This window comes from Phocoena phocoena, chromosome 4, assembly GCF_963924675.1.
Source record: "Phocoena phocoena chromosome 4, mPhoPho1.1, whole genome shotgun sequence".
NCBI lineage: Eukaryota > Metazoa > Chordata > Mammalia > Artiodactyla > Phocoenidae > Phocoena > Phocoena phocoena.
In genome coordinates this window covers 80769197-80782728 of record NC_089222.1, presented here as the reverse complement: position 1 = coordinate 80782728, position 13532 = coordinate 80769197, and the positions used below count along the sequence as shown (strand labels likewise).

The 13532-nt window shown below is 40.8% G+C and overlaps 1 protein-coding gene across 1 annotated transcript in view; it reads right to left on the bottom strand.

The window, feature by feature from the left end:
- The window catches only part of TMEM39A (transmembrane protein 39A), a 31103-nt gene that overhangs the window by 16829 nt on the left and 742 nt on the right, over window positions 1-13532 (bottom strand). The window contains exons 2-3 of the mRNA XM_065876326.1: window positions 12437-12623; window positions 3088-3310 (exon numbers count right to left, since the gene is read on the bottom strand). Of these exons, the coding sequence (XP_065732398.1) occupies window positions 3088-3310; window positions 12437-12549 (336 nt within the window). The 5' untranslated portion in view covers window positions 12550-12623. The remainder of the gene's footprint in view (window positions 1-3087; window positions 3311-12436; window positions 12624-13532) is intronic.

The following is a 13532-nucleotide window of genomic DNA, read 5'->3' as shown; positions in this document are numbered from 1 at the left end:
AATGAAACTTTACATATTCAGGTGTCCACATTTTCTTTTTGATAATTATTAAGATCTTGAAAATGAAAACAAAAAACCATATATATAAATCTGACAAATTTCTGAGTCAGGCATGCCTAACAGAAGAAAACTTAAAAGAGACAAACCAATAGTTAAGACATAAGTCCCTTGGTGACCATCCCAGTCAAGCTGCCACCTGCCATGCTTGAATACCTTCAGTGGTGGGAAGCAATTAGGTCTGTAGCAGTCCATTCATCTTTAACAGCTCACTGATGCAGGCCCTCAGATTCACAGGCTAAAATCTTATTTGCTATTCCACATATGTTACTCTTAGCTCCACAATTAAATTTTAAGCTTTGTGTGATCAAGGATTATGTGTGGCAAATAAGTTAGCCAGTCCACATGGTAACCTCCTTTAAGTGTGCCTTCTTCTACTGTAGAGACTGGAAAGCTAAAAACTACATTTCCGAACTCTCCTGTAACTAAAGTTACTAGATTTGATTTAATGTCTGCCAATCACATAAACTGAGTAAAGTGGGGAGAGGGGCAGGGTAAAAGGCATCCATTTTTGGTGGTATGAGTCAGGCAAAGGAAGCATAATTCTGGAGTCAGCAGCCATAGCAGCACTGGCTCCCTCCATTTCAAGGCAACATTTATAAGGGACTTTCACAAGAACTCCTGTCAGAAATGGTTGACTGGGAAAAGAGCTCTTTGATTACCTTAAAATTCAGTAAGTGAGAAGTTTCCATGGGATGTCAAAGTGAAAAGAGTATAACAGAACTAACCAATGGTACTCATGAAGTAAACACAGAATAAATACAGGAAGCATAGCAGATAGGTCTGAATTTGAGTGTTCACTTTGTCACATGTGATTTTAAGCCAGTTTCATAACTTCTAGGTCTTATATTTCTCACTTATAAAATGGGAGTCTTAGAGTAGTACCTACCTGTTTTTAGAAAGAATAAATGAGATAATACTTGCAAATAACATAGTAAATATTTTAGCAAGTATTTGCCAATGTCATGGTTAAGATACTGAGGTATTTACTTATAAAACTATACAACTGATGGCCATCATCAAAAAATCTAGAAACAATAAATGCTGGAGAGGGTGTGGAGAAAAGGGAACACTCTTGCACTGCTGGTGGGAATGTGAATTGGTACAGCCACTATGGAGAACAGTATGGAGGTTCCTCAACAAACTACAAATAGAACTACCATATGACCCAGCAATCCCACTACTGGGCATATACCCTGAGAAAACCATAATTCAAAGAGTCATGTACCAAAATGTTCATTGCAGCTCTATTTACAAAAGCCAGGAGATGGAAACAACCTAAATGTCCATCATCGGATGAATGGATAAAGAAGATGTGGCACATATATACAATGGAATATTACTCAGCGATAAAAAGAAACGAAATTGAGTTATCTGTAGTGAGGTGGATGGACCCAGAGTCTGTCATACAGAGTGAAGTAGAGGTGGATGGACCCAGAGTCTGTCATACAGAGTGAAGTAAGTCAGGAAGAGAAGGACAAATACAGTATGCTAACACATATATATGGAATCAAAGGAAAAAAAAAATGTCGTGAAGAACCTAGGGGTAAGATAGGAATAAAGACACAGACCTACTAGAGAATGGACTTGAGGATATGGGGAGGGGGAAGGGTAAGCTGGGACAAAGTGAGAGAGTGGCATGGACATATATACACTACCAAGTGTAAAATAGATAGCTAGTGGGAAGCAGCGCATAGCACAGGGAGATCAGCTCGGTGCTTTGTGACCACCCAGAGGGGTGGGATAGGGAGGGTGCTAGGGAGGGAGACGCAAGAGGGAAGAGATACGGGAACATATGTATATGTATAACTGATTCACTTTGTTATAAAGCAGCAACTAACACACCACTGTAAAGCAATCATACTCCAACAAAGATGTAAAAAAAAAAAAAACTATACAGCTGGAAGAAGCCTTAAAGATCATCTAATCCAACCTCATTTTACAATACCATGGCCAAAGAAGGATTTAAAATAAAAATGTTTATTCCCTTCTCATACTATCTTGAATATCTTCTTCCACATTTCCTTTCTATGTTCACCAGGCCAGGGAGGTTTTCTAATCATTTATAAGTGTCAGACACATACAATCTACCCAGGACAATAATCTTCTTTCTCCTGGAGCATATCTCCACTATCCATCCAAATCTGCCATTGCTGACCACTTACCTACTAGGTCACCTGACTATCCTGAACTGTTGTTTTATATACCTATCTGTGGAGAACCCTCTGTGCATCAAGATTACCACAGCACACTAAATAACTGGAAGAGTTATAACTGCTGATGCACTTCAGCAGAGATGGCTAGTTCTTATCTCATTTTATTTTGGTAACAGAACCCAATTTTACTCAGGGTAACAATGAACCCAGCTAAGGTACTATATTGTCCAACCTCCCTTACAGTTAGGAGTGGGTACTTGTGAAAATGATGTGAGCCTGGCCTATAAGAAATTCTCCTTTATGCTTCCCTACATTCTTTCCCCTTTCTGGAGAACAGGGACAGACCACAGCCACCTTGGAGGCCACATGCTAGAAGATGGCAGAGTCTCCATCGGCCTGGGTCCCCTGCCAATGGAAGTGTGCTACTCTTGCCAACCAGGTCAACTGCCTCAGACTGTTACATGTTTGAGGCATTATACAATTTGCGGTTTATTTGTTACAGAAGCTATCACTATCCTCATATAGCCATCAAAAGGAAAAAGTTCCTGGAATATAATCATACTTGCACCTTAAACTTTCAACAAATTTAACATGGTGTACAGAAAGCTAAATATTAAAACCCTTCTGTGATATGTTTATAATAAATTACTTAAATGTTTTCTGCATTTTCATTTATATTTTTACTACTTCTGGTTATGGACCAAAGCCAGATATTTAACTATCTTATGACATTATATTCTGAAGGTAATCTGTGCTTTAATATAAAAACATTTTATTCCAAGAAAAATTAAGAAAAATAATTTCTACACATAAGGTTTCCTACTAGTTTCCTGGCTAAGTAACATGAAGAACTTAAAGGCCTGTTAAGACTTACCAATGAAGTACAAGAGGCAGGATGATTATAAGGATACCACCACACTGTTTTATATATGTTGATGTACTGAATGAACAGAGCAACCAGCAAGTAGATGAAAAAGAGAAATTCAAAGAGCAGGCTCCCATCCACAGGCAAATCAGGAATTTGGCAATGACGAACAGGACCTGGGGTGATTAAGGCTGTGATAGGTGGGACCGGAAGGCCAATAGCACTACCATTCCTAAAAAGAGAAAATTATGGTTAATTCAAATGGTGACATCTTTCAGTGTCAAAGAGCACAAAGGGGTTCTGCTTCCTTCTTCACCTACACTTTAACTGTTGGCCTTCCTCAAGACTCTATTCTGGGACCTTTTGCTCGTCTCTTTCCCCTCTGTACACTCTCTCTCCGTAATGTAATACGTGGTCATGGCTTCCATTATCTCCTACATGCTGAAAACTAAAATTTCTCTCCAAAAAGCTCACCGCTGCATTTTAGATCCATGATATCAAGTTGTCTACTGGACATCTCTGTGGTTCTCCTCCTACAATCCTGACCCTAGTCCATGGCCCACCCAGTTAGCTGCCCAAATCAGAAACCTGGGAGTCATATTAGGAATTTTCTTCTCTAAATCATATATACTCCACTTTATAAATCTTTTTCCAAACTGCACTCTCCTCTCTAAACCCACTGCCTAAGTTCAAGGAGTTACCATTTTTCACTTGAACTACTGAGGTAATCCCTCTAAATTCAACTCTACTTTGACCAAATCCTCCAACCTGCCTTCAAAGATCTTTCTAAAGTGAAACTGATAGTGGACTCTTGCCTAAAACTCTTTGGTGGCTCTCCACTAATAGCATAATATCCAAAAATGTTTAGTCTGTCCTATGAGGCCCTCTGCTTAACAGACTACTCTCATCTCTTATCACTCCTCCACATGCACCCTATATACTACCCATGCTATTTGCTATCTGTGAATATACATGCTATTCCTTTGTATACACCATTCTTTTTACCAGCAATGCCCTCCACAATCACCTTCCTTAAAGTTTCACATACACATTTACAGACAAAATCCTTCAAGACTTTTTTTTTTTTTTTTTTTTTTTTTTTTGCGGTACGCGGGCCTCTCACTGTTGTGGCCTCTCCCCTTGCGGAGCACAGGCTCCGGACGCGCAGGCTCAGCGGCCATGGCTCACGGGCCCAGCCGCTCCGCGGCATGTGGGATCTTCCCGGACCGGGGCACGAACCCGCGTCCTCTGCGTCGGCAGGCGGACTCTCAACCACTGTGCCACCAGGGAAGCCCCTTCAAGACTTTTAAAATGATCAAACATATCCTCTAAAAGCTTACTCTGACTCACTCAATCAAAACTGATTCATCTCTCCTCTGTGCCACCATTATACCTAAACTCTGCCTTTATTGCACTTTTCATACTGTTATACAGTTTTTTTCATTATACTGTTATATAATTTTTTCGCATACATCTTTTTGTCTATCAGATCATAATCTTAAGGACAGAGACAGTACTTTTCCTAGTTCACTGCAAATACATACCTTTAGGCTGAGGAGACAGCAGACCAATACAGTCATTAAAAAGAGGGAGATCTCTTAAAACACAAATTAAAATGTAGAGATTTTAATCCCTATCTTCTTCTTGTTCTTTCTTCTAAGTGTTTTTGTAAGTCACAAATAGCTGGGCTATCTAAAACGATAAGATGAGGGATTTCCCTGGTGGTCCAGTGATAAAAGACTCCACACTCCCAATGCAGGGGGCCCGGGTTCAACACCGTCAGGGAACTAGAACCCGCATGATGCACCTAAAAGATCCTGCATGCTGCAACTAAAGATCCCACACGCAGTAACGAAGATACTGTGTGCCACAACTAAGAGCTGGAGCAGCCAAATAAATAAATAAAATGATAAGATGAGGGTAAGGAATAAAATTTCCCATTGTTTATATGCCTGTGAATAGAGATCTAAGGGTCTACTATTGCTAATAGTAGGAAAAGAGGCTTGGTTTGGTTATTTCCAAAGAAGATTCTAGAGAAGGAACAATATTACTGTTACCATTCTACTCTAAAATTTTCAAATATAGAATTCTACCATTAGTGTGTGACATTTACAGTACTTTAAGTGACTCATGGGAATATGAACTCTGCTCATTCTGAACAGTTAAGAATACCATGGCAGAGCGCTTCCCTGGTGGCGCAGTGGTTGAGTCTGCCTGCTGATGCAGGGGACACGGGTTCGTGCCCCGGTCTGGGAAGATCCCACATGCCGCAGAGCTGCTGGGCCCGTGAGCCATGGCCGCTGAGCCTGTGCTCCGCAACAGGAGAGGCCACAACAGTGAGAGGCCCGCGTACCGCAAAAAAAAAAAAAAAAAAAAAAAAAAAAAAATACCATGGCAGAAACTCAGAAGAACTAGAAGGGAAGAACAGGGATGGGGGGAGAGTCAGAAAAAATTATAAAAATTTCTTCCCCTCATTCTCAGGAGTACACTCCAATAGAACAAGCTTACCAAGGAGTAGGTTGTGATCTACCGGTAGGTCTCAAAACCTTACTTGCTCAGTCATAAACCAATCATTAATACACCACTATCCTCTGACCTGTTCTGGGAGATGGGCCGCAGCACTGCACAACTCCAGGAGGTATTTTTCACACAGAATACAACATGAAAGGTGCCCTCTGGAGTTGTTCAAGTTGGTGAACTTGGAGAGAATTAATGCCAGCAGCCATTCTATTCCCTCATTCCATTTAATCATAAAATATGGAAACAAAAAATTCTGATGAGGAGCCTCTACTCTAGGATAAACTAAACATTCTCTAGAGCAAATAAAATTTCTTATTCCTTTTCAGTCAGAAGTACATGCTAAAATATCTGTTATGATTTAAAGGTTTTTATAGAATTTTCCTAAGTAAAGCAGATTAATTCTGCTGTTAACAAAGTTAATAACACTCTGGGCTTCAAGAAAAATATTAAAAACAAAATACAAAAGATCTGTATTTGTGGAACTACCATATGATCCAGCAATCCCACTCCTGGGCATATATCCAGAGAAAACCATAATCCAAAAGGATACCTGCATCCCAATGTTCACTGCAGCACTGTTTACAATAGCCAAGACATGGAAGCAAACTAAACGTCCACTGACAGATGAATGGATAGAAAAGATGTGGTACATATATACAATGAATATTACTCAGCCATAAAAAAGAATGAAATAATGCCATTTGCAGCAGCGTGGACGGACCTAGAGATTGTCATACTAAGTGAAGTAAGTCAGACTCAGAAAGACAAATATCATATGATATTGCTTATATGTGGAATCTAAAAAAAGGTACAAATGAACTTATTTACAAAACAGAAATAGAGTCACAAATGTAGAAAACAAACTTATGGTTACCGGGGGAAAGGAGGTGGAGGGATAAATTGGGATTGGGATTGATATATACACACCACTATATATAAAACAGATAATAAGGACCTACTGTACAACACAGGGAACTCTACTCAGTACCCTATAATGACCTATATGGGAAAAGAGTGGATATATGTGTATGTATAACTGACTCACTTTGTTGTGCAGCAGAAACTAACACAACATCGTAAATCAACTGTCCTCCGATAAAAATTTAAAAAAAAAAAAACAGGATGCCCTCAATCCTCCTCCCCCATACTTGGAAAAGCGCTGCTCTTCTGTACACCCATTAAATTCTGTCCCTAGTTCCCTTATCACACTTATCATTCATACAGTATTGAAATATTCTCTCCCCTGGTAGACAGTAAACCACGTGTAATCAGAAATCAAGATGTTAGGGAACTACTGACCAAAACAACTCACCTTGGCCAGACACAATAATAACTGCTTGCATGAGTTATCTCGTAACAGGAGATCCCAATAAGGAACATGGTGCTGCTGCTGAAAACTAACTGGGAGAATTTGGGAGGGGCCAAAAAGAGGGAGGAGATGCCAGCCCATAATATGTCCTGCCAACCTCCCAGAAACCCTCATGCTAGAATCCATCTTGGCTGAGAGATACGTGCGTCACCAGGAAGTACCGAGTCAGACCAAATATGGCACAAGCAAGATGACTGGCCAGAGACAACCCAGAAAGCTAACCCCATTACCATAAAACCTGAGACTGCGAGCCAAGTAGCAGAGCAGTTTTCCTGGGTTCCCTTACCCTGCTGCTCTCTGTCCAGGTGCCCCTTCCAAATAAAGTCTTTTGCTTTGTCAGTTAAAAAAAAAAAAATCTGTTATTTGTGATAACCTATACAGCCTTGGCTATTATACTTCAAGACAAAAGACAGAGACAAACATCAAATATAGTGATCCAGAGAATCAGTTGGAAAGAGGAAAGTAATTCTATATGTTAAAAGTTTGAGAGGAAATATGATCAAAGATCTTATAACCAAAAAAAAAAAAAAAAAAGAGCTAAAATAAATAGACTTGGTCAATACATCTCAGAAAATTAATTACGGAGGTATCATTTAAGAAAAATTAAAAGTATTGTTCCTGGGCTTCCCTGGTGGCGCAGTGGTTGGGAGTCCGCCTGCCGATGCAGGGGACGCGGGTTCGTGCCCCGGTCCGGGAAGATCCCACATGCCGCGGAGCGGCTGGGCCCGTGAGCCATGGCCGCTGGGCCTGCGCGTCCGGAGCCTGTGCTCCGCGGCGGGAGAGGCCACAGCATTGAGAGGCCCGCGTAACGCAAAAAAAAAAAAAAAAAAAAAAGTATTGTTCCTAGGGCTTCCCTGGTGGCGCAGTGGTTAAGAATCCGCTTGCCAATGCAGGAGACATGGGTTCGATCCCTGGGCCAGGAAGATCCCACATGCCGCGGAGCAACTAAGCCCGTGTGCCACAACTACTGAGTCTGCGCTCTAGAGCCTGCAAGCCACAACTACTGAGCCTACGTGCCACAACTACTGAAGCCCATGCACCTAGAGCCCATGCTCCACAACAAGAGAAGCCACTGGATTGAGAAGCCTGCGCACCGCAACGAAGAGTAGTCCCTATTCGCCGCAACTAGAGAAAGCCCGCATGCAGCAACAAAGACCCAACACAAACAAAAATAAAATAAATTAAAAAAAAAAGTATTGGGCTTCCCTGGTGGCGCAGTGGTTGAGAGTCCGCCTGCCGATGCAGGGGACACGGGTTCGTGCCCCGGTCCGGGAAGATCCCACATGCCGCGGAGCGGCTGGGCCCGTGAGCCATGGCCGCTGAGCCTGCGCGTCCGGAGCCTGTGCTCCGCAACGGAAGAGGCCACAGCAGTGAGAGTCCCGCGTACAGCAAAAAAAAAAAAAAAAAAAAAAAAAAAAAAAAAAAAAAAGTATTGTTCCTCTGAAAGAATATAAAACAGATTCAAGAAGAGCAAAGTGACACAAATGTTTGAGATACAATGTGGGAGAGTTCCAGTCCCAGATATCCCACTAACTAGTTGTGGTTTTTGAGAAAGTAACTTTATATCCCTGAGCCTCAGTTTCTTCATCTATAATACAAGGGTTGGAAAAGATTCTCTTCAAAGAACTCTTCTCAATGCTATCACTGAATATTCTCTTTCAAACTGTGTTGCAGGTCCCCAAGACCATGCCTAAGCCTGATGATTCACTAGCAGGACTCACAAGACTGCACATATAGTCATGTTCATGGCTTCGATGTATAACAGCAAAAGAATACAAATCAAAACTAGCAGATAGGGGCTTCCCTGGTGGCGCAGTGGTTGAGAGTCCGCCTGCCGATTTAGGGGACACGGGTTCGTGCCCCGGTCCGGGAAGATCCCACATGCCGCGGAGTGGCTAGGCCCGTGAGCCATGGCCGCTGAGCCTGCGCTTCCGGAGCCTGTGCTCTGCAACGGGAGAGGCCACAACAGTGAGAGGCCCGCGTACCACAAAAAAAAAAAAAAAAAAAAAAAAAAAAAACTAGCAGATGGAAAAGGTACCAGGCAAAGTCCGGAGGAAACCAGGTGCAGACTTCCAAGAGTCCCTTCTCAGTGAAGTCATATAGGATGCACTTAACTCCTTCAGCAACTAGTTATGACAACATGTGTGAAGTGCTGTCTACCAGGGAGCTTCATTAGAGACTGAGCAGGCAAGGTTTTTTACTGGAGACTAGCCACGTAAATACTCTTTACCTAGCACTACCAAAATTCCAGACTCCCAAAAGGAAAGCAGATGATCAGCCTAACAATCCTTAGAAAGGACTGCATAGGAGGCTGGCATCTGGGAACCTGACTGGTAAACAGTCCCCTCCACTGATACAAAAGCTTCCCTAAATAATAAGAGTGCCTAAACTATTTGTGCAAACAATATGAATTATGGTGAACCCTGCTTTGTCCTTGTATGCAGGAAAGAGTTAACATAGCAGACCTAAGACTGGCTTTTACGGAGCTAGCAAGCAGCACTTTTTCGGTAAGCAAACGGATAAAGCAAGAAAAATTTAAAGGAATAAAAAAGAACTAAAAGGGATAGAGAAAGCAGTGATCATTCGAACACGCTCAGGTGATATTATTAACTAAGCATACAAGAACAAAACAAAGAAAAAAATCACTCTTAGTCCTTCTCAAATAAGATTCTCCCTCAACTAAAAGCTCTCTAAAAACTCAGCAGTTCACAGTATATCCTCTTTCTTTAGATGGCAATCATCTAAGCACATAGTCCCAAGAACAAATCCCTGCTCCCCACAGGTAGAAAGCAGGACAGGATGGATTTCAATTCTGATTGTGTCACCAAACTACCTCTTTGACATTTCAAGTTTAACTTCAAACAGGTCACAAACACCTAACAAACAGGGGCAAATGCTCTCTTCTTCTGCTGATTTCTGTCTTGCAGAATCAAGTATAATATCCAAAATTACATCACACTTAAGCAATTGTCTATTTATCTCTTCAATACTCTACAGACACTCCAGAAATGAGTTCTCTGCATCTGGACATTGTCTTTCTTTATACACATCCTTCCTAAAATCATATTCTAGGCTATCTAACACTGGTTTTATCCACACTTTTTATACCCTTTCCCCAGGTCTTGTAAAACAACCTGTTCTAGGCTGCTTCTTTCCCATCAAGAAACAAATATAGGACTGTCTGTCTTCTTCCAAAATAACCCCTATAGGTAAAAATGTCACAAAATAATCCCTCATAATAGCTTTAGTGACTTTTCAAAACATGAGCAACTATTATTTTTCACTTTATTCTAATCTGTTGAAAAATAAGTCCTTCTCTCCACCAACACCATTAATTGCTAAAGAAATATATGTTAAGGGAGGAAAGTTGATGGAGAATGGTAGATCAAGGCAACCATAACTAGAACCTGGAAAGCCAGGATAGAAGAGCTACAAGGAAGACAGATCACATGCTCAGAGCTAAACTCATTTAAGAGCAGAGGTATTTTCTAAATGTTCTTAGTTCTTCCCAGTATTCTATCTGCAGACTTAAGTACATGCAGAACCATCTGAGAATGTGGTTTTCAGCTCTTTTTAAATAGCAGAACAGTTCATATTCCCTCCCCCAAAAGATATTTTACATGGTATCCTAATATTTAAAATACACAGGAGAAAAAGTTAGTCTCATTAAGAGAGAACTGGGAAACCTAAAGCCTAGACTACTAGGCCTGAATGACTTTTTCTCCCTTCTTTGTGCTCCTACAGCAGCCCAAAACACTGAGGAGTGTTTCCATGGGATGGTATGAGAATCTAATCTAATCTAAGAATCTAGGGAAATCCTCAAAGTCAAAGTAAATGAACAAAGAACTACTGGAGGGCTTCCCTGGTGGCGCAGTGGTTGAGAGTCCGCCTGCCGATGCAGGGGACACGGGTTCGTGCCCCAGTCCGGGAGGATCCCACATGCCGCGGGGCGGCTGGGCCCATGAGCCATGGCCGCTGGGCCTGCGCTTCTGGAGCCTGTGCTCCGCAACGGGAGAGGCCACAGCAGTGAGAGGCCAGCGTACCGCCAAAAAAAAAAAAAGAACTACTGGAGTTAATACAGAGGTAGAGTTAGAATACTGTAGATAGCTAGAATCTTAGCTAGGGACAGCTATGATTTTCTACTGCAATTTGAAAGTACTGAATCACTAAACTGATGGTCAGTATATATTAGTAAAATTAAAGCATGAACTTCAAATAGGAAACATCCTTCATCTCAGTATCTATGTTGGATAGTACCTTTCCTCAAGAGCTTTTTCACAGTCTCATTTTTTCATTTTTCTTTATTAAAAAAAATAAAACAACACGTTATTTGTAGAAATTTTGGAAAATTCAGAGTAAAGTTTTTAAAAGTTACTGCAATTTACTACTTCATTTATTTCCAAGCAGAAAGTACTTATTTATGAAGCAGAAAGTATTACCATTTTTAAAATGAGGAAATCCAAAGAACAGGAGAGTAAAAATATTACTCTAGGATAAATTATAAGTACTCTGTATGCATATGTAAATATAAAATTTGGATTGAAAATTAGTATAATGAGAATCAGCCTGGAAAGTCCCTTCAAACTGGAATTTCAGGGAGAGCCCCACTGAAATGACAAGATCAGAAATGATTCTGAAGACAGAGTAGAGCTTGGGGTGGAAGGTGAGAAAGAAAGAAGGCCAGGACAGAAAGAGAAAGTGCACAAATAACATCAGGAGGGCCTGAAAAGACAAGAGTAGTACTGACTGCTAGCTGTGAAAAATAGAATCCAGGCCAGAGAAAACTCTATTCAGGGAGGAAGCAGAAAAAAAAAATTATCTTGACCAAACAATCCAGTAAAAGCCATCTCTTTCTACTGCTACATGATTGAACCTCCTGATGAAATGAGTTATCCTGGATAATTTTAGAAATAATTCATTCTAACTTTTGAAAATTAGGAATAGAGATAAATTTCCATTGAGAAAATCAAATTCTTTATTCTCGTACAACATGACACAAATCTTAAGATGTTTAGGCTACAGCTGATAGTTTATTCATTTCATTTTGAACAAAATAATTTTTAAGACCCTGGACAGAATATGACAATTTTAGAATCACATGTTAACTGTCTATTTTAATTTGCCCTCCCCAAAAAAGAATGCTAGTAAGTAGTTAAACCATCATATTCATCTTGAACTGTAATTTATTTCTCTCTTCTTTTAATAGCTGAAAAAAAAGGTGATGACTAGAATTTGGATTATCAGCCATAAGTATGAATCAGCCTGTTTTCACTTTGTGGGCATCACAACTTTCTATCTCCAAAGTATTCTGAAATACTTCGTTTTCAATCTTTAGGGTCAGGATTTCTACTTCAGTGTCAGAAAACAATCTTGATAAGCAAATATCTGAATAGTCTGTATTAGTCTTCTGTATTAGCCTTACTGATCATAGGATATTACAAATTACGCAAAGTCTTATTTCTTCTTTACCTGTTTCTCAGGCCTGTTCCATTGCCACAGCCCCCACCAACCAAAGTCTGCAAAGAAGGTAAAGCTGAACGGCTTAGCTGCTGCCGACTAGGGCCCCTCCTTCCACCGGGCATGTCCAGGAACCAGTCTGCTTCCAGTGCCACCTGTAGCTGCAACCCAGGTTAACGGTTGTCAGCCTGTTTCAACACTGAACAAAAAGAGACATTTAAATATCAGTTTACTATTTTTAAAGTAGGCAGTGTAACAAAACAACCAGAAAAGCTGAGTGAGCAGACCTTGTAAAACCAGATTGTCAAACAAATGCTCCCAATGTCTATTACCTAGTTTATTCTAATGAAAGGACTACTCAGCCTCCAATGGGTCAGAAGCCTAAATTCTAATCTAAGCTCTGTTTGAAAGATATTACAATCAGGTAGAAATTTACAAGAAACATTGAATATATACATTTCCAGTTCAAAAGTAGTATTTCACAGGGACTTCCCTGGTGGTGCAGTGGTTGAGAGTCTGCCTGCCGATGCAAGGGACACGGGTTCGTGCCCCGGTCCGGGAAGATCCCACATGCCGCGGAGCAGCTGGGCCCGTGAGCCATGGCCGCTGAGCCTGCGCGTCCGGAGCCTGTGCTCCGCAACGGGAGAGGCCACAGCAGTGAGAGGCCCGCGTACCGCTAAAGAAAAAGTAGTATTTCACAATAAGCCACTTGAAATGCAGAAGAATCAGCACTGTCCAAAATGTTAGGTTTCGTTATCAAGGGAATCTAGATTCTGAGATCAATTCTTATTATGACTTCCTAATATCTGACTTCTTATTATCTGACGTGGAAGCATTTAACCTCTGAGTTTGTTTCCTCATCAGAAAAAAAAGCGTTCCTTGTCCTACAGAGGTGGTTGTCAGGACTGACAAAGATGCCTGAAAGTACATCAGAAGGTCTTTTAACGCTTTAAAAGTAAAACTGTTCAAGTGGTATTCCACATGTTAGAGTGAAAATACTGGAAAGAGCTCAAGTGGATGACTACTCCAGAAAAACTGATGTAAAATCATTTAGAAATTACTGAAACTGCAGGATTAAAAGACAAGTAATACATAAAGACCATCACTG